The 22,744-nt window shown below is 37.1% G+C and overlaps 2 protein-coding genes across 3 annotated transcripts in view; one reads left to right on the top strand and one right to left on the bottom strand.

Moving 5' to 3' along the window:
• LOC115216407 (transformation/transcription domain-associated protein-like) overlaps window positions 1–9,436 on the bottom strand; it is a 129,253-nt gene extending 119,817 nt beyond the window's left edge. The window contains exons 1-2 of the mRNA XM_029785717.2: window positions 9,242–9,436; window positions 916–1,031 (exon numbers count right to left, since the gene is read on the bottom strand). Coding sequence (XP_029641577.1) covers window positions 916–1,012 — 97 coding nt within the window. The 5' untranslated portion in view covers window positions 1,013–1,031; window positions 9,242–9,436. The remainder of the gene's footprint in view (window positions 1–915; window positions 1,032–9,241) is intronic.
• A 6,737-nt stretch (window positions 9,437–16,173) lies between these two features.
• Window positions 16,174–22,744, top strand: part of LOC115216406 (SWI/SNF-related matrix-associated actin-dependent regulator of chromatin subfamily A-like protein 1) — a 34,561-nt gene continuing 27,990 nt past the window's right edge. Inside the window, exons 1-3 of one of the 2 annotated variants that reach the window (XM_029785714.2) lie at window positions 16,174–16,414; window positions 20,235–20,650; window positions 21,823–21,873. In XM_029785714.2, the coding sequence (XP_029641574.1) occupies window positions 20,254–20,650; window positions 21,823–21,873 (448 nt within the window). In that variant the 5' untranslated portion in view covers window positions 16,174–16,414; window positions 20,235–20,253. The remainder of the gene's footprint in view (window positions 16,415–20,234; window positions 20,651–21,822; window positions 21,874–22,744) is intronic. The other variant, XM_029785716.2, reaches the window with a different exon arrangement.

Below are 22,744 nucleotides of genomic sequence, written 5' to 3'. Positions count from 1 at the left end.
ATGTATCACTAGGAGATGATTCACTAGTTAGTTGTCATCATTCTGCTACACAATCTTGTCATTTAAAATTCACCATATCAATTGTTGTTAATCAAGACTTATAGCTACCAATATGGATGTTAGAATTATCATTATCAATATAAAATACATTATCTTCTTTATTTTAATGAACCTTTTTTCCCTACTGATATAGGTTAGGCAGGTCTACAAAACTGGGGGTTTTTTTTTGGCAAGGCAGCAAGTTGGCAAAATCATCAGCACACCAGGCAAAATGCTTGGCGACATTCTGGATTCAAATTCTGCAGAGGCCATTTTTGCCTGTCATCTTTTTGGGATTGATAAAATAAGTACCAGTTGAACAGTGGAGTTGAGGTAACCCACTCATAAGAACAACTTTACAACACAATTAAGAACAGTGTGAAGTGGTTAACCCTTTTAATACCACTCTAGGTACCATGTTAGCAACCTATCAATAACACACATCTAAAATCTTTTCCTACATGAAGTTTACAACTGATACTCCAGCAAGTACAGGATTATGAAATGTCTACTTGAGGCCCATGACTTTTAGGTGGGTTACTTACAAGGATCGAAGTAGTGATAAATATTAAGTAAATGGATTATGAAATCAAACTCAGTGATACTATATGAGGGGTTGCTTTAAAGTTCTTGGCTTTAAGAGTATTGCAAAAACCCTAGTTGGAGGCCCAACTTTTCGAGCTCTTTTACAGGGCTTAGAGAAACTGAAGGGCTGCTGCAAAAAGTGTGAATTTGAGAGGGGATTATGTTGAAAAAAATCATAATTAACTGATCCTCCTGTATTTTTGTTTACCCAAAGCCAGTAATTTTTCAGCCCACTTCATAAAGTTAAGAATAGGAATAAAAAATAAAAAGCAAAAAAGGAGAGAAACCTACTTGCAGGTGTAGGGTCCGCAATTAAAGCAATGTATGACTTCACTGTAGTCATCTGAGCTGCAGCATCATGTGGATTCATCGAGGGGGCCAGCATCATTCAGCAATTAAAATATCACCTGACAAAAAGAAAGAAAACAACATTAACCATTTAGCATTCAAACCAGTCATATGCGGCCCTAATGTCCTATCTATTTTATATTCAAACCAGCCACATCCAGCCTCTCACACCTACCCTACAATGTAATTCTAAGAGTAAACAATCACGTCATTGAAATCCTGAAGCTACAAGATAATGCGGGATTAATTCAAAACAATTTGAGTAAATAAGCTTTGCATTTGACAGTGCAATCCGAATGCTAAAGAGTTAAAATACATTTAGATTTTTTTTTATTGGTTTCAGTCATTGTACATTGAATCCAATACTTGGTTTGGTAGTTATTTTATCAACCCCAGAGGAGAACAAAGAAAATAAATAAAATATGACCTAGGCATAAAAAGATGTAAATGAATTGGAGAGAAATACCACAAGGTACCATATTTGATAGCATGTGGCATTTTCTTCTCACAAAAAGAAAAAAATTACCTTGAGTCTATACACAAAGTTAGGCCTCCCATAAGCTAATGCTTTCCTCAGACACTCACTTTTTGCTGAGTATGTTGCTGAAATTGTGGTGCATTTAATATACCTGTGTGTCTTTTATACCATCAAATACAGTATTTTCATAACACACCAATTCTGCCATCTAATGCTCATACACAAAAAAATGGAGGTAGAGACCACAGCTCAAGTTTCACATGAAAGATCACAGAGCACAAAACTCCAAGGCTATTATATGTTCCAACCAAAACTGAACCACCCAAAATCTTTACTGTCTCCATTAATGTGTGCCACTCCCACTTCATGGTTTAGTGACAAACAACAGAGATCCTAGCTATAAAAATAGTTAATTGAAGAAGAATGAAATCTCACTTAAGCTATACAAAAATAGACAGAAAATCACACAGTCTGTAAACACCTCAGTAAGTACAGGGAGGTTTATGCTTTTCTGAGGAGGTTTCATAATATTGAAACAAGTACTAATATCATCCATATTTGCTGAAATGAGTGAAATAAATATCAATCATTGAATTAATGTTATCTTTTCTCTACCAAATAATTATTACTAACTGGATTTTTGATACTTAGTATTTATTATTATTATTAAATATGATAACACAAGTTTCACCATTGTTTTCTGTAAGGATTGCACTCCTCAGCAATCAACCTCAATGATTTAATTTAAAATACTCATCATCATATAATATCCATTTTCCCATGCTTGCATGGATCAGATGGAGTTTGCCGTAGATTTCCTATGGCTGGATGTCCTTCCGGCTGTCAACCCTTATCTGTTTTCAAGCAAGATAATTATATAACCACGTGATCAGACATATTTTTCACAGAAAACTGGAAATAAACAACATGCTTGTTTACAACCGTCAAATGATGTCAAAACAAGAGTAAACACAAATATACAATGGGCTTCTTTCAGTTTCTGTCTACCAAATCCAGTCAGAAGGCTTTGGATGACTTGGGGCTATAATAGAAGACACTTATCCAAAGAGTTGCATAGTAGAACTGAACCTAAAACCACATGGTGGGGAAGCAAGCTTCCTAACCACACATGCACAATCTTTTATACACCACATTTACCATAAAAGTTTTATAGCAAATGAGTATTAAAGCTTTACAACCTGAAGATTTGAAAGAATGACTTCTTACAGAAGCCTTGTGTTTCAGTATGGTTGCTTTTCCTGTTTAGAAAAAAAGCAGCCAAACCTCCTCCAACTACACCACAGCCATTTGCAAACAAAAACACAATGAACTATGTGATCCCAGATACACTACTTATACAAAAATGTATGGACAGTCATAGCTGGTATACTGTCAGTCATACACATACTGCTGCTACACATACAAACATTCCAGACCACATTTAAAAAAAAAGGCCACACAGCTACTTGACATAAAGTTGCTTACTAAAACACACCAGTTCCTGGATCATAGATGTACCATCTCATCAGTCTACCTCCTCTTCTACAACTCTTACTCATGAAAGCTGACTAATTTTGTGCCAGCTCATTACAGGTCTATCCTTCCCAACCCCAAGCTCTCTCACTAATCACTTTGCTCAGTCTTTTCTTCCCAGCATGTCAGGCCTGTGGTATCCCTCCCTGCCCAAAACTTGCAGTTGTTCAAATAAATCAACCACAATGACCTCACTGGTCTTTCAGGAGCCAGCAAACTCCATGGGTGCAATCCCCTCTGCTAAACCAAACAATCGAAAGAAACAAAACATAACAATTTGCTCTATTAATGTTCTTAGAATCCACACCAAAAATGTTTATTTTTGGCATTAAATTATATCAATTAAACATGAGAATATCAATATTATAAAAATATTACAGAGAAGGATTTACTTGGTACTGAAAGGGTTTACAAATAAAATAATTCTCTCATAAAATTCAGAAAAAGTGGCATATCTCCGAGAGTGTAGTGGGTGCTTTTCATGAGCCACCAGCACAGGAGCCAGTGTGGCAGGCCTGGCATCAATCACATTCGGATAGTGGTTTTTACGTGCCATCAATACGGGTGTCAGTCATGGGGTACTGATATTGGCCACATTCCGATGGTGCTTTTTATGTGCCACCAGTATGGGGGCCAGTCAGGCAGTCCTGGGGTCAATCACATATGGTGTTTTTTACATGCCACCAGCACAGGAGCCAGTCAGAGGGTACTGGCATCGGCCACGTTCAGATGGTACTTTTTTACATGTCACCGGCACAGGAGCCCGTCAGGCGGAACTGGCACAGTTTGGGCTAACTGGTGTCATCCACAGTTGAGGTATGTTTCCATTGGATCTACTTCAGGAATTCCATAATGTTAGTTGAGATAATAATAATAATAATTTCTTAAGTAACGAGAAGATGGATTTGGTATTAATCTTTATTTTGTACAATGGTTGTTTCGACCCATCCTTATGGGTGGGACTACTTTCAACATGTGTTACATCAATTTTGCGGTCTGGGTCTCATCAGATACATCTATACATAAAGATTTGTGTCTCGCTAAAGATCCTGAGTTTTTTATGGAATGAAGCATCACTACAATATTCTAATACTATTATCTTTTCTCAGTAAGAGTTGCAAACACTTGTAAATATAGATAAATAATAGTCAATTAAAAAAAAAAAGTTTGTAGAGGAAGTTAATGGATGGATTGAGTTACATTGGGTTTAAGACAGAGTAATGGTATTAGAAGGGAGAGAGATATACGCAGGCTGTGATATCTAGGGGGCGGAAAGTTGTTTAGCTAACTAGCTTAGATCAGGATGCGTATACATATACACACACTTTCGCTCATAAATGCACTCACACAGGGAACATTGGCCACCCACCCATCCAATCAATCTCAGCTGTACTTGGTATAATTTATGGTTAGAAGATAGCCTCATGAGTAGTGTGTTGTCACGCTTGCCTCGAGACTGGAGTAGTACACAGGCAATCTGACCTGCTTGGCGTCTGTATCACCAAGGGTGAATCACTCATCCCTGTGCCTATATATATATATATATATCTGTCTTTATATATATATATATATATACACATACACATATACGTACATGTATGCATGCATATGTATTTACATATACACATACATACACTTGGGCCCCTAAATACATAAATATATTTTTATGTATATACACATGCACGACACACATATACATACACACACACTCTCATATACATATATTTACATGAGCATAGATATATATCTACCCATAGATATAAACACACACACACTTGCATGTCATGTGCATACATGCACATATGCACATACGCATACATACCCTGCCCCGCCCTACCCATACACACAGATGCACATGCATACATATATCTACACACGCACACATATACCTTCTGGCATCCTGATTAGATCTGTGGATCACTACAGCCTCATTAGTATTTCAAGCAGTAACTATTGTTAGTAAATATTATTACCATTGTACAAAATAAAGATTAATACCAAATCCATCTTCTTACTTAAGAAAATAATTATTATATATATATATATATATATATATACACATATAAAATGACATGAACCAATCCTATGACTGGCACCCGGCTGATGCCAGGACCCTGGACTGGAGATACGTAAAAAGCACTATCCGAATCGTGGCCGATGCCAGCGCCGCCTCGACTGGCTTCCGTGTCGGTGGCACGTAAAAAGCATCATCCGAATCGTGGCCGAAGCCAGTGCCACCTCGACTGGCTTCCGTGCAGGTGGCATGTAAAATGCACCAATCCGACCGTGGCCGATGCCAGCCTTGCCTGGCACCAGTGCAGGTGGCACGTAAAAAGCACCCACTACACTCACGGAGTGGTTGGCGTTAGGAAGGGCATCCAGCTGTAGAAACATTGCCAGATAAGACCGGAGCCTGGTGCAGCCTTCTGGCTTCCCAGATCCCCGGTCGAACCGCCCGACCCATGCTAGCATGGAGAACGGACGTTAAACGATGATGATGATGATGATGATGATATCAAATCTAAAAAAAAAAAGACATTTCACCTCTACATATCAGACAGAAGGACACATTTTTAGCAAGAGTCTAACTGACCTATCTAAGTGGGAAGGAGTGGTGAAGAGCAGGAAATAGATAGACACACAGCTCATTAAGATTGGTTTCTCCAGGAATTTTTCAACTTAAGGTTGATGTAAATACATTAAAATAATAAAACGATTTTGTTTATTCATTCAAATACACACAGGCATGGCTGTGTAAGAAGTTTGTTTCCCAACCACATGGTCATGGGTTCAGTCCCACTATGTAGAAACTCCAGACCAACCGAACCGTTGAGAACGGAATGAAGCCTTTCATGTAAATATGTATGCGCGTGTGTAAAAAGCACCCACTACACTCTTATAGTGGTTGGCATTAGGAAGAGCATCCAGCTGTAGAAACTCTGCCAGATCAGATTGGGACCTGGTGCAGCCACTGGCTCTCTAGACCTCAGTCAAAAGGTCCAACCCATGTCAGTATGGAAAACGGACATTAATTGATGACGATGTCATTGTCATTTAATATCTATACAAGCAGCATCCTTTTTTCCTAATCTTCCATGAAAATATTACCTTACTTGGAAATAGTTCAGGATTCACAACAGGAAGAGCATCCAACCATAGAAAATCTGCCTTAACGAATTCCATTCAACCCATGGGAGCATGGGAAAGTGGTCATTAAAACAATGACGATGAGTCCTAACAAGGCCACACTGGGTGGGAAGAAGGGGACATAGTCAATTATATGACAACATGACTGGTACTGATTTTTTTTTTCTAGTAAGCTGCAAAGTAAGTTTGTTACAGGAGTCTGATTTCAAAATTTGTCTATATCAGAAGACAGTATTATGTTTAGGGTTTTACCAACTGCATTATCTACCTCTACCCAAACAGCTGTCCATTACCAACAACAGAACTAACTACCACGATCCAAATAATCAAGTACGTACCCCAACAAACAAACACACACACAAAGTTAACCTGCTTGATCCTCTTCTCCTCAGATTCCCCTAATTCTGGGAAAATGTTGCGCAAAAGAGTCAAGGTGAAAGCCCAGTCACAAGAGATCATTGCTGGGGAGGCGATTTGACATTCTCCTCAAATCACATCCTACTATGTTGAAGAAAGAGTATATCGGGTAAATTAGTCCTAGATACACTACGTCAGGATAAAAGATTGATGGTGAAACACATTTGGTTGTAAGCCTTCCAGATTAGGGCTGGCCTGGAACTAGAAATAAACAACCACCGCAAAGGACACTTTAGATCATTTTAGATCTCTCAATCATTTTTTACCTATGAACCCCTTTGATTTCTATTTTACTTGGGTAAACCCACACAGTCATTCAGTGTTTAAAAAATACTATCATATTTTTATAATTAAATATTAGGAATTATATTAAAAAATTGTTAAATTATTTTGTGCAGTGTAAAAGTATAATCAATCTGTTGCACAAATTTTAACATGACCAGGGCTGTGGAGTCGAAACAAAAATCTGACTCCTCTATATGTAATTAAGTGATTGTGGTCTGCATATTTCATTATGCATACACTTGTACTTTGAGTAGGCCTATATGTTATAACTGGTTTATATTAAACAATAAAGATGTCGGAGTCAGTATAGTTTTACAGACTCAGACTCCAGCTACTCCTTAATTGTTTCTGACTCCAACTCCAAGACTGTGACTCCACTGTTTTAGATAAAGCTGTTCTAGATATACTATGCCTGAATAAAAGACAGAATGGTGGTGATGGAACATCTCTGAGAGGAGATCTGTTGGATCAGAACTTGGATGGAGCTAAACAACAATTATTTCTAATATACACACAAGGGCCAGCAGATTAATCCCTTACATTGATACCAGTACTTCACTGGTACTTATTTTACAGACAATGAAAAGATTAAATGCAAAGTTGATCTCAGCTGGATTTGAATTCAGAATATCGCAAAGCATTCCGTCTGATGTATTAACAATTCTACCCGCTCAATGCCCATAATAATAATTGTTTCATATTTTTGTACAAGGCCAGCAATTTTAGTGGAAGGAAGAAAATCCAGTATTTGAGTAGTATTTATTTTACTGACTCCTGAAAGGAGGAAAAAGCGAAGTCAACCTCGGCTGAATTTGAACTCAAAAGATACAGCCAAAAGAAATGTTGCAAAGCATTTTATCCGCCGTATCAGCAATTCTAACACAGTGGTTTCCAAAGCAGACGGTTTTGCACCTCCTGGGGGCGTTGAAGAAAAATGGGGCGATAATGGGGTAACAATTCATGTAAAAACAACAAAATAATGGGTTCATTAGGTTAAGTTTTATTTGTGAAATACTGTTGCTTTGAATTTGCTTCAGAAAGGAGTCTATGTTTGTGATGGTTAGTTGGGGTGAGGCGCTCGGAATGTGGCCTGGGCGTCAAGGGAGCAGCAGTCCGAAAAAGTTTGGGAACACCTGTCCTACTGGCTTGGGGCCCTTGTTTCTAATTCAAGCACAAGGCCTGAAATTTGACTGGTACCTCATTTTATCGACCCCGAGAGAATGAAAGGCAAAGTTGATCTCGACGAGATTTGAACTCGGAATGTAAAGAGCCACAAGAAATGTCACTAAGCATTTTGTCCAATACGCCAAAGATAATAACAATTCTTTCTTCTACAGACAGTATAAGGCCTGAAATTTTGGGAGAGAGGACTAGTCGACTTCATTCACTCCAGTGTTCAACTGGTACTTATTTGATCGATTCCGAAAGGATGAAAGACAAAACTGACTTCGACGGTCGAACTCAGAACGTAAAGCCGGAAGAAATGCCGCTAAGCATTTTGTCCAGTGTGCTAATGATTCTACTGGTTCGTCGCCGATAATAATAATAATACTATTATTATTATTATTTCTACTATAGGCATAAGGCTTGACATTTTATGGAGACGATGTGACAGAATCGTTAGCATGCCAGACAAAACACATAGCAGCATTTCTTCCGGCTCGTTACATTCCGAGTTCAAATTCCGTTGGAATATCGGCGCAAGTCCAGAAATCTGAGGAAGGAGAGAGCACAGTCGAGTAGATGGCTACTTTTACCTCGGTACATGATAGGTATCGTTTCGTTTGATCGACTCCACCGCTCCCAAAACCGGAAGGATAAAAGAGAAACCGAAAAACTATGATATTAATAGTTTCTTATATTGGCTCAAGGCCAAACATTTTGGTTGACGAAGAGGAGTCTTTGGGATGAAGCGAAGTACCATAGCGGTACTTATTCTAAGGTAAAACAACGTCCATCTGCGAAGGGATTTGAACTCAAAGCTAGAAAAGGGATATAATTAAAATCGAAAAAACATACATAAATATATATAATATATATATATATAAACTGGAACAAAAACGAAACATGAAAAACATTTCCTTGCTTTTTTTTAAATGTCTAAAATACTCTTGATTTCTTAAACAGACAATAAAATCGGAAAATCATAGATGGAGGAGGGAGAGGAATGGGATGTAATGTTGATCTGTTTTCTTTTTTTTTTTTCTTTTTCGAAGAATCGTTAACGACGTAATTGACTTGAAAAGACAGATTTCCATCCAAGAAGCAAATGCAAAAATTGTGTATAGATGAAAAAGATCAAAACACATACACACGTGTGTTTATGTGTGCTTTTTATCATGTATGTGTGTATATTAATTGGCTGAGTGAAGCAAAATAACAATTTAAATAAGATAAAGCAAAGCTTACCCCTCTCTCACGGTTCACTAATGTTCCATGGGCTGAGAAAACTGAGTTAAATAGAAAAAATATAAATATATATATCTATCTATCTTTCTTTATATATGTGTATATATATCTGTGTGTATAATGTTGTTTATATATCTTTATATGTAAAAGTCAAGCCGCAAATTACGCTTAATTGCGACATTCAGCCACCATGGACAGAAGCTTACAACGCGCATGTCTGAATTACATAGGCTTCCGGTCGGTAAAAAAGCTGAAAGAGAGAGAGAGGAAGTACAAGCAGACTTGTTGTTGTGGTTGTTGTGGTTACTAATAAAACTCCCGGGTTATTATCTTTCGAACATACATGTGATCAAAGGTATTCCATTGATGACTATACCGTCAGATCACGATATTCAATGTGTCCTTATTTTTAAATAAAATATGGTGTGAGGGAAACCAGGGCCGGCGCTAGGAAGTGCGGGGCCCAATTAGAGAAATGTTAATGAGGCCCTCTACTCTATAAAAGCTGAAGATTGATGATTTCTGCATCGTTTAGTACGCCAGTCCGATGATTTATGCATCGTTTAGTACGCCATTCCGATGATTTATGCATCGTTTAGTACGCCAGTCCTTGCCAAAAAGGGTTGAGGGCTTGAGGCACCACCATTAACCACAATGGTATACTCTTTTATTTGTTTCAGTCATTTAACTGCGGCCATGCTGGAGTACCGCCTTTAATCGAGCAACTCGACCCCGGGACTTATTTTTTTGTAAGCCCAGTACTTATTCTATTGGTCTCTTTTGCCGAACCGCTAAGTAACGGGGACATAAACACACCAGCATCGGTTGTCAAGCAATGCTAGAAGGACAAACAGACACACAAACACACACAGACACATATGTATATACATATATACGACGGGCTTCTTTCAGTTTCCGTCTACCAAATCCACTCACAAGGCTTTGGTCGGCCCGAGGCTATAGTAAAAGACACTTGCCCAAGGTGCCACGCAGTGGGACTGAACCCGGAACCATGTGGTTGGTAAACAAGCTACTTACCACACAGCCCCGGTATGTCAAAAATTGAAATCTCATATGAAAGTTTTTTTTATGTTTTATTACAAGTCAAGATAATTACTGTTATAGACGAGTACCAAAATGAGGTATTCTTTCTGCAGTTTTGACTTTGAGACAAAATATATTTTTTGCAAATATTCACTCCCTTACAAAAGCTAAGCAAATTGCCTTCCATAAATGCATAAAAAGCATTATAACATAATCTGATCCCTATTTCAGAAAATCATTACCGTTCTATTTGAGCGTATAAAAAACCCAATTTGGCTGGGACAAAATGAGTTAGACAAGATCATGTAAATTTGCCACTTTAGTTCTCCAGAAAACAGACTCATACATATCAATATCCATCTCTAGACATCAAAAAAATCAGAAGAAATTAAATAAGTATATATATATCTGGGTCAAATAAAAGAGAGTCAAGGAAAAATGGCACTTGATATAAAATTTACGAAACTCGACTAGATAAAAAAAGATATTTTAGGAGAAAGTCTATACTGAAACAGCCATACTCTCTTCCTTCTAGGGAACCGCTCACAGCATCTAATAATATCAGAGACCTGCGTGTAATTGTTGATAACAATCTCAGTTGGAGTGCCCACATCAACAATAAGGTCGATATAGCACGTAGGATGAGCTTGTAGTGAATCTTGCAAGCATGAAGCGGATTCGATCCACCACAGCCAAATTTAAATTAACACTGCTACAGAACTTTTCCCACAGTGGAACAATGGTTTTTCTCTGACAGCAGTTTTAGATTTTCCAGATGCCTTTAGCTAGGCCGAAAAAATGTTTTCACCACTTGATCCTTTCTAACCTCTTATCCTACAACATGCAATTATAACAACAAATTTTTATCGTAACTGCTAACTATCAACACATCATAATATTCTTTACTAATCAATTTCGCCCGCTACAAGCTCCTGGATCTTAAGAACCTTCCGGTCCAGAGAACTAGGCGTCATTATTCCACTTTTCTCCTTTGTACGGCCACACCTCGAATATTGCTGCCCCTTGTGATCTCCCCATACAAAACAAAACATCTCGAGGATTGAATCACCCCAGATGGCACTCACTAAACGAATTGAAGGCATGACTGACCTCGATTACTGGGACCGCCTTAAAGCCTTGAAACTCTACTCTCTCCAGCGTCGCTGCGAGCAGTACATCATTTGTACGATGTGGAGAATGTACCGCCAGCATTGCCCAAATGACCTGAACATTAGTTTCAAGGTTCATCCAAGGCTGGGACCACGGGCCATACGTCCCCTGCCCAATACAAGATCACAACATATAGGTACACTGCGACATAATTTCTTTTCCTCAACAGGCCCTGCCCTGTTTAACATTGTCCCAAAACTGATTAAAGAGGAAAAGGATCCCATCACATTTAAACGGAGTCTGTGCAGATTTCATCAAGGAATACCAGATAAGCTACCTGTAATGGTTAAGTGTGTATCAATGAACATAGATGCAAATGGAATGTGTATGTAAACAAATACATAAATCGATCCATAGGGTTTGATTCGTTATAGGTACACTACATACAAAATGTAGGCAACTGCTACGAGTGAAGATGCTTCTCTGTAGCAGTATGGGAGCATTCCATTCTCTCTGCCAGTTCCCTTGTTTTTTGACGAGAATTTTCGTGCAAACGTTGGTTTAATTGCTCTTCATCGAACTCAACTGGACGGCCAGAATGAGGTGCGTCTTTGAGGTCAAAATTTCCATTTTTTTAACCTGGCATACCAATCACGAGAGGTTCTTTCAACTATGGCACCCTCTCCATACACAGCACAAATGTCGTGAGCAGCTTTTGTGGCCTTAGAACCTTGATTAAAAGCAAAAAGAAGGAGGTGTCGAAAATGCGCGTTTTTCTTAACTTGACATTCCATTTCAATGATCTGAAAATAAACAAAAATTAACTAAAATTAATTATAAAAAAAAGATTCCAAAATGATTAAAAAATAGAATTCTCGAAAAAAAATTGATTCCAAAAAACCGCGGGTACATAATTGCCAACCCAATATATAAATCCTTAAAATCCTTTTAAATGTTTTAGCCCGAAGGCCGCGGCCATACTGGGGCACCACCGCTGTGAAAGACGTTCCCATATATATATGGCAAGACTTCCGCACCCACCCCAAAAACAACCTTTTCTTAATTTTCTTTTTTCACACAAACCACCCTTTTCGGCTACGGGGAATACGAATCAGCAAAAAAAAAAAAATTGGTAAAAATCGGCATTTTAAAATTATCCCCACCACCACCCCTATTTCCTTAATTTCTTGCTTTTTTCTGAAATTTTTTTTTCAAAATATGCGGAAAAATACGGATATTATGATTCTGAAACAAATTTCCCAAAATCTTGGTAAAATTTTTTTTAGGAATTTGTTTTTCTAAATATGCAGAAAAATACAGACATTATGATTCGGACAAAAATTTCAAAACATTCCTGTAGTTACGGTTAGGATTAGGGTTTTAGGGTTAGCGTTTTAGGGTTAGCGTTTTAGGGTTAGAGTTAGTGTTGAGGAAAAAGTCAAAATGAAGAGCTGGGGTGGGGAAGGGGGGAAATTTAACAATGCTGATTTTTTGGCAATTTTCCAGAACTTCCGTATACGAAAATGGGGATTTCTGGCAAAAAAAAAAAAAATTAAATAAACATATTTGGGAGAAAATGGGGGGATGGGCGGAAGTCTTTCCATATATAATATATATATATATATATATAAATAAAAATATTATAACACATTATAGAGATAATCTTTCTATGGTCAAATATAGTGCAGGACATTTTATACCACGACGACGACAATGTCACATTTTGCATATGAGTGTTTATGCGTGTAAATATATGTGTCTGTCTGTGTTTCCGCACCAGGGCCGTTATTCAGCACACACACACACACATCTATACATACATATGTGATGTCTGACATGCGTGAATGTATGCCTGTGCGTGTCTCTCTTACTTTATAGTGTTACACCCCGCAGCTGTCAATATGTAATTTTTTTCATTTCCATTTAAACAATATAACATTGCATAGATATAATATTTCTATAGTCAACTATATTACAGGACATTTTATATGAGTTTGTGTGTGTCTCTGTGAGTGTGTGTGTGTTTGCGCGTCGATATGTACGTGATAGTAAAGGACATTTTATACAATCACGATGACGATGTCACATTTTGAATATGAGTGTGTATGTGTCTGTCAGTGTATGCGTGTGGGTGTATGAGTGTGTATGTGCTTCTGTGTTAGGTACATTATTAAACATACACACACGTCTTCACATACATATACATATGTACGACTGACATGCGTGAATATATGTTTGCATGTATCTCTCTTACTATATGTATGTGACTGTATGTGAGAGTGTATTTGTGTGTATCGTCACATTTTGTATATGAATGTATATTTGTCTGAGTGTGTGGGTGTCTGCGCGGCCATTACGTACGTTATTAAACATACACACATATCCTCACATACATATACATACGTGATGAGAACGGCTGGAAGCGAAACTCTTGACAAAGAACAATTAAGTGGCAGGTTCAAGGTATCTAAAAATACATATCTACTGTTCAGTTACCAGTTCATAATTATCGCAAGGTTGTAAGGTATTTACAATTTGCTTACATTTGCTTAATTTACACTGCACACAAAATTACAGACATGCTACATACAACTGCTTACAAAATAGATATTAATGTATGATTTTTTTCTATGTTCATAATTTTTTGTTTACAATATTGAAAGAAAAAAATGCCACCAAAGAAAAAAACGTAATCTCTTCAGAAACACCTATCAAGCAAGGAGGATTACAGAAAACCGAAGGCGAGAGTATCAAGAGATAAGGTACATGAGACTTTCTCAAGACCAGCAAATGCATGCTGCAGCACGTCAAATAGAGACTCGAGAGAGAAGGGAGGTGAGACTTTGTTGGGATCAGTAAAGGCATGCTGCAGCACGTCTGATGTAGTCTCAAGACAGAAGGGAGATGAGACTTTCTTGAGATCAGCAAACGTGTATTTTTTTCTCTGTGTTCATAATTTTTTGTTTACAATATTGAAAAAAGAATATACCACCAAAGAAAAACGTAATCTCTCCAGAAACATGGATAAACTTCTGGAAAGTTTTACAGACTTTTATTGTTCTAGTGATGGCTTGGATCTGTAGTCTTCGAATCATCTGTCTCCTTTCTGGTTTTGAGAAGCCTAATTTCTCAAGATTGGTATTTAAGCAGTGTGTTACATATGCTAGTCCCTCAATGATTACAAGTATAAACTTGTAATCAGGATAGAGTAGCTGAAGATTCCTCAGTAGTTCAGCATAGGTATTTTCTTTTTCGTCCGTCTTTAGCTTATGGGCAGCTGATTTCCACAACCATACACAGTTTCTCTTCTCCGTCCCAAATTACTATGTCAGATCTATTCTTTTATTCTTTTACTTCTTTCGGTCATTTAACTGCGGCCATGCTGGAGCATCACCTTTAGTCGAATCAAATCGACCCCAGGACTTATTCCTTGTAAGCCTAGTACTTATTCTATCGGTTTCTTTTGTCGAACCGCTAAGTTACGAGGACCCTAAACACACCAGCATCGGTTGTCAAGTAATGTTGGGGAGGGGGGAAATCAGATACACGACACACACATAAATATATATACACACATATACGACGGGCTTCTTTCAGTTTCCGTCTACCAAATCCACCCACAAGGCTTTGGTCGGCCCGAGACTATAGTAGAAGACACTTGCCCAAGGTACCACACAGCGGGACTGAACCCGGAACTATGTGGTTGGTAAGCAAGCTACTTACCACACAGCCACTCCTACACCTATGTTTACATTTTATTGAGGTTTTCACTGGAACATTCCACCAGTACTCCTTTTTATTATGAGTGGCTATGGCTTTTACCATACTGTAGGTTTTCATTTGTACATACATACATATGTAGTATGTGAGAAATAACGATAACTATAAGTTTATAGGGATCTTTTCGGTTTGAACGGCATTTTTTTTCTAGCGGTGTCATATGAAATTGTCACCCATAATTATGACCCTAGTATCGATCTATTGCATTTCAATCTGTTTTAGGGTTAGGGTTGGGGGGGGTATAATTTTTCTTCAGAAATGTAAATAAACCCAATCTGTTTCTTAAACGAGGGACATATTCATACGGCACAGAATGTTTTCACCTCAATAGATGTCATCGATTGGTTGAAATTGCAGAAATTGAAGAAAACAACAACAAATATCTTACAAACTATAGAATTTTCTCAATAAAGCCAAGAAGAGGCGATCTTTCGTTTGTTTTCAGATTGTCTTAGCATATTTAATATTGTATGCGTCATTCTTTCAACCCTGATATAATGCCACTTGTTATCATAAAAATTCCCTCGTCATAAAATCGCTTCCTCTTAGTCTCTTTTGCTCTCATTACTTCAAATGTTCCCGCAAGCCCATATGTAAAAAAATAAAAGTTTTTTACGGAAATCATCGACGGAAACGTGCTACTACAAACGAAAGATCGCCGAAAAAGATGTTTTATAAATACATTCTACCAGTATACGAAGTTTAAAAGTGCTTAGTTACGTGGAAATTATTTTAAAAAACTGCCGGTCAAACCGAAAAGATCCGTTGAACATGTGTTATTGGATAGAAAACCACCTTTTTTTCAATATGCATCTCTGATATATATATACGAAGACTATATGTTTGATTAATTAGTAGGAAAAATAAAGAAAAGAAAATAATACAAAACAAAAATGGTACAAAAAATGGATGGCAAACTATCAAGTTTTAATTCGGTCCAACGAATCTAGTGGAAAGAATATATTTAGGTAACTTATACTGTGATTGTCCGTTTTAAAGTTTATTTTCCTCATAACCAAAAGAGCACGATGGTGTTTACAACTGTTACTCAAACGGTTAAATGTCATTGCTCCCTTAAAACAGAACAAAAATTAAGTTTATAATTTACTCTTGATATGCTTATCAGAAATTTCTTCCCTCTGCTATTTAGTATTTCTTTTATGAAGCTGACTTGAGTCATCTTCTACCTACATGAAAGTGATTTTATATGAAGAAATCCCAGCTTATTTAATTTTTAATGTAAGTATAGATAAGTTTTAAATATTAGATAAGTTTTTAATATTAGAGACCTTTTTTAATGATTCTAATGTTTGTCCATTATTTATTACATCATCTCTATTTAAAGAAAGTGAAAGAAATGAAATATTTACTTTCATTATCATAATTATCCCGTACCCAGTCATATAAAACCGTCGCGACTTCCTCTTAAACACCAGAGAATATTCCTGTCTGAGTAATAAATCATTTCGAAGATACAACCGTATGTCACAACTTGCAGGTGAATCAGTCATTCTATCTCGCACGTGTTTGAACATCGGGTGATAGTTCTGTCCCAGTGTTCTTGATTTTGTTTGCTTGTTCTTTCTTTTCTTCACGGTCTTGAGGTGTTGGCGACTATTTTCTATTTCACCATATTGCCCGTTGTTTTCAACTCTCACTATTAATTTTAATGTGCGTTGACATCTCTCTCTCTCTGACGAGTAGCTACGTACATTACACATATTATAGAAACAAACCCACCACTTGAATACTTAATACTTCAAAGCACTGTGTTACCTATAAAAATTAGGTCTAAGGAACTATGATTATCCTTCAATGGAGATCTCAGTCTTTGAACTAATGAAACTGTCTGTGTGATCGCTATTAGTTCTGGGAATAACTGTCAAACTTTCATCGCATCAGTTCCAGCAGGGATCATAGAGGTTAAACGACGATGATGTATGTGTATGTGCGGGCATGACTGAATATGTATTCTCTTTGTCTTGATTGTAAACAAACAGTCACCGGTCACTCAAATGAGTGTCGTCACTTGCCTACAGTTCTCTGGGAAGAGGATCTGGCTGTAGAAAAGCCAGCTTCGACAAAGACTTATGCTAACATAAGTGGCGCAGGAGTGGCTGCGTGGTAAGTAGCTTGCTTACCAACCACATGGTTCTGGGTTCAGTCCCACTGCATGGCACCTTGGGTAAGTGTCTTCTACTATAACCTCGGACCGACCAAAGCCTTGTGAGTGGATTTGGTAGACGGAAACTGTGTATGTGATAACTGGTGCTGGTGTGTTTACGTCCCCCGTAACTTAGCGGTTCGGCAAAAGATACCGATAGAATAAATATTAGGCTTACGAAGAATAAGTCCTGGGGTTGATTTGCTCAACTAAAGGCAGTGCTCCAGCATCACCGCAGTCAAATGACTGAAACAAGAAAAGTCGACATCAAAATTGCAATTTCTTTATATCCATTATTATATACTTGAATTTTTTTGTGGGGGACTGGATAAGTGCCTCTTTGATACTAAACACTTAACTATGAAGTAGAGAGCAGGACTTTTTATATTCATCAGGTAAACTAGAGAAAGTGTACTTAAGTAACTTGTTTAAGGAGATCACACATTTTCTCTAATAATAAATCATAAGATCAATGATTGTATTTTGTCCCTTGAGCATAGTGTAACTCTCCTTCCCCTGCTCCAAACAGGTTCCCTATTACTTCACAGTTGAATGGGCAGTGATTAGAATGGAGCATCCATCCAACTGTAAAAATTCCTTCAACAGAACAACATCTCAAACATGCAAAACAGAAAAACGGTATAAAATCCATCTATCCATTTTCACAGACCTCTATTCCTGAGGATATTGTTGTCAAGTATTCCTTCATAGGGTCCTCTCAGAAGCAACTGTCCTTAGACTTTTCAGTTGGATTTCCAAGCAAAACCACCTGAGACTATGGATCATTCTTGATCACCCCTTGGGACTCCTGCTGGTTACCTCAGCTTCAAGAGTCTGTCGTGCAGTTCTTTCCTGTGACATTTTAATCAGAGCTGGACCTTGTGCCTAGAGTAGAAAAGAACATTTTAGAGCTAGGCATAAGTCCGTTAATCATTAATTAACAAAGTTAACATTTCATTAATGATTTAACTTTTAAGTTAACTTTGAAAATCATTATTGGACTAATTAACTTCCATTGACTCAAGTCCGTTAGCCCAAAAATTTCATAAAAACCAGTAAGCATTTAAAAGTTTCTATTGTTTTCAGATTGTCTTAGCATATTTAATATTGTATGCGCCATTCTTTCAACCCTGATATAATGCCACTTGTTATCATAAATACCTTGTAGGACCTCGTTTGGCCCTGTCTGGATTTGAAACCAAATCCACTCGCTTGTTGCTTGATGCGTTTCCACTTGTTCTGTGACCTTGCTGAGGTGGATGTCAACAGAGAAAATATTGACTTCCATAAAGTGGAAAAAATAAATGGAAGGAAAAATGTTGGTAAATATTTCGGTGTGAATGCAAATAGCTGTTACATGGTAGCAGGGCATATTAGAAATAGCAGCCAAATCTTTCCTTTTCTGGAAAAAGGAGCTGTTTACGCATGATTTCAGTGTCACATTCATTGAAAGCATGCAAAATAACCTGGAAAAGAAAAAAAGACCCACGAAACAAAATTCTCTTGTTGGGAAACTTAGAGGTACCCACTACCCCTCCCACCTTTTTTTCGGTAAAAAGTGGCTTGCAGTGGGTTTGGAGGTCATATACGTCAAATGCACCTGAAAAAAAACGTGGAAAAATATTATTCCACACCAAGATACAAAATATTTACCAAAAGAATGAAATCTTGTACCATTTATACCTATATTTTAATTAATTCAAATTAATGTACCTCATTTTGAAAAGTGGCAAAATTTTTGTTGGTTGCCATTTAAGATAATTTTAGTAACAAATCAAACAGGCAAGATGCATTTAGAATTTCAGTTTTAGTGTTTATCCATAATGTTATTGTTTTTACGTCTGTTAATTGAATTTATCTGCCCATAAAAGTCAAATTTACTCAGCAAGATCAGCTAAAATTATGTAACTATAAACCAGTGGTATATAAAGCACCCACTGACAAAATTTCAAATCTGTATGTAAAAAATTTACAAAGTTTCAAGCAAATATTCTGGACACACCCATTGAACCTGAATAATTCAAAATAACATGAACAAATAAGCATTACATTTGACAGATTAATATGAACACTAAAGATGATTTTAGGTGGGGGTTTTTTCTTACACACACACACACACACACACACATAACACAGCCTCACTCAGTTGGGACTATGTGTGTGTTACTTTGACATCATTATTCCATAAAATTTGTTTATGGGGAGAAAAATATTGAAAAATATCAATAGATGTCTAAGTGAGAAAGGAACTTCCTCCCCTTCTCTCTGCCGCCTTAATTTTCTCCTCCCATTCCCTCTTTTCTCCCTATTCCCCTCCTTCCTCCCCTTCCCCTCAATGCCCTCCTCCTCCAGCAACTCTTCCCTTCCTCTCCTTCCCTAACCCTAACTGTAACCCTCACCCTTCTCCCCGTCATCCCCTCCTCCTTCCCTTACCCTAACTGTAACTCTCACCCTTCTCTCTGTCCTCTCCTTCATCCCCTCATCCTCCCCTTCTCCATTTTCTCTTCCTCCCATTCCTTCCCCCTTTCCTCCCCTTCCTCCCACTTTCCTCAATAAAAGTTAACTTTAACAGATTAATATTAACTTCCATTTTCAAACATTTAATGGATTAATGATTAACACAGTTAACTTTTCAATTAACGGTGCCCATCTCAGATTTTAATCATGTGTCCATTGTACCAGAGCTTTGACCTTTCAATGCAGAGTAATAGTGGCTTGATCTGGAGAGACCCCCTGATCTCTGAGCTATACACCCTGTCAAGTTACATTACTCTCAGAGATGTTTTGAAGGAATTCCATTTAAACTGCTTGTATTTGTGATCATACTCTTTCACTCATTATCCAACATCTATTACCATGGTATAAAAGGATTTCTAAAAATTTCTTTTGTTGTAGGTTACTTCTATGAATAAAGATGTCTAGTTGTCTCACCTCTGAGCAGAGGAAAATTATCGATGAAAACCGTCAAAGAGCACTGCAAAAGCTTGCTGAAAAAAAAGCACAGTTGTCACCAAGGCCAACTCCATCTCATTCTGTAAAACCTCCTTCAAGTCCATCAGTTACATCAAGTAGATCTGTTTCACAAAGTAATTATGTATCGAAAACACAAACAATTTATAAAGATGGCAGAATGTTGCCACAAAAAACAAACTCTTTCGCAAACAGTTCTCATCATAAAACTTTTAAAAGCACACCAAAGAAAGTTATTGAAGCTAAATTTATTTTAGAATCTCCATCAAGATTTCTTGTTGATGTGATATTTAATCAGGGACTAATAGATTTATTTAAGACAATGGAGACAAAACAATATGGTAAGAAAGGCCTTTTTACTTTTATATTTTTCTTTTTGTTGATGTTGTTATAGTGTACTACCCTGGCAAACATTGCTTGAAAGCATTCCATCCACGACCATCCTGTCTTTATTTTTATAGCATATTCAAGATCACATCATTCAGTGCATCTTTTTTTACAAGCTGGAAGGATGTGATTTTAAAATCTATGTATGTCTACCTGACTGGCTCTTGGAGTAGTTGGTGTTAGGAAGGGCATCCAGTTGTAGAAACATTGCCAGATCAGATTGGAGCCTGGTGCAGCCACTGGCTGTCCAGACCTCAGTCAAACTGTCCAACCCATGCCAGCATGGAAAGCAGACGTTAAACGATGATGATGATGTGACTGCTATTTCCATGCATCTCTCCTGCTGTTTTAGTTTTTGTTTATTTTATTTATTAAATTACATTTTGTCTGATTGAAAAAAATATGTCTATTTATTTGCTCTTTTATGCTCCCAACCTTCAGATTGTGGCCAAGCTGGAGCTCCACCAGGAATCTTCAGTATGGTCCCTTGACCTACCAGAAATAGTAGCTTAATTCTCTCAACTTATATCCTACTGTCCTAAATAAGGAAAAGGACATTGGCAACTAACTGTAGCCTTACTTAGCCCTAAAATGAAGAGACGGTTTCAGATGAATGCATTTGATCATAGACCTGCTCACCCAGGGATGACCTAAACAACAATAACAACCTGAATGTTTTAGATATTTGTATTTTATACTTTTACATGTTGTTTCCCTTTCAATATACAATTTTCATATACTTTTGTTGTTAAATTCGTTTACTGCTTTCAACCATTGAACTGTAGCCATGCTGGAACATTGTCTTCAGAATTTTAGTTGATTACAGTGACTTCTTTATTTGAAAAGTTCTTAGTTTATCAACTTCAAAAAATGATGAGTTAACAAAGGAATCTACAGGATTCTCTGACTTGCTAGAAATGACAATCAAATTCTTCAAATTGCATTCTATTATTTCATGGGTTGAATGGTTTGACTGGACTGGCATGCTGGAAGGTGGCAGCAACATAGGAAGAGGAGTCATTCTCCAGCCAGCAAAAGAATTGATAGTCTTCTTCAATTATCTATTGAATCAATCAATTTAATCATATCTATTATTTTTTGCATCATTGTCCTTTAATGTCTCCAGATGCTGTCACAAGGAAATGGTCCTTCAGTTTGCAGGAATATCATAAACTAGGTAAATATTCATTCTCTTTTTATTTAAATGTCTTGGTTAGAGGAGGAAGGACAGTGCCATTGAACCTTTTTCTGGATCTCTGAAGCTCGTCTGAATCTTTACCATTATCATCATCATCTGGCGCATCATCTTTATCAGCATCTTCATCATCATCACAAATCGCATTACAGTAATCCCTCACCATGTTGTGGTTTATTATTTAAGCTTACATCACTTCCTCCATGGTGTTGTTTTGCATTTATAATAAAATAAATATATACAAATTATAAAAATAATTTTAAAAATATACAGTACAGTACTGTTTCTACTTTGCAGATTTTCATCTATCATGGAGGGTTTTGGAATTTAACACCTGTGATAGTCAAGGGATTACTCTCTCTCATCATCATCACTCTCTCTCTCTCTCTCTCTATATATATATATATATATATATATATATACATACATCATCATCATTTAGCGTCCATATATATGCTTACTTCTTCCATGGGTATGAATAAGTATTTCATTTATATCTCGCATATGTGCCGCTGAAGAGGGGGAAATTTCTTGTGAATTAACCCCGAAATTGGACCAATATGGTAATAACGAATTTTTTAGAGATTTCTATCGGTTTATTTCGAGACGCATAAATTTAATGGTTATTGACAATTTTTTTATTTCGGCGTATCTGGCATTAGAATTTTTCTTCTGCTCTTATCTTGTAAATTATGTAAAAAAAAATTTTACCTTTTAAAGGCATTTTTTGATATGCTGGCCATTGATAAAATTTTTTTCCCGAAAGAATTTTTATCCTATATCAATTATATCATCATCATCATCATTTAGCGTCCGTTTTCCATGCTAGCATGGGTTGGACGGTTTAACTGGG

Source organism: Octopus sinensis, linkage group LG10 (genome assembly GCF_006345805.1).
Source record: "Octopus sinensis linkage group LG10, ASM634580v1, whole genome shotgun sequence".
In the NCBI taxonomy this organism is placed as follows: domain Eukaryota; kingdom Metazoa; phylum Mollusca; class Cephalopoda; order Octopoda; family Octopodidae; genus Octopus; species Octopus sinensis.
This window is presented reverse-complemented; position numbering and strand designations above follow the sequence as displayed.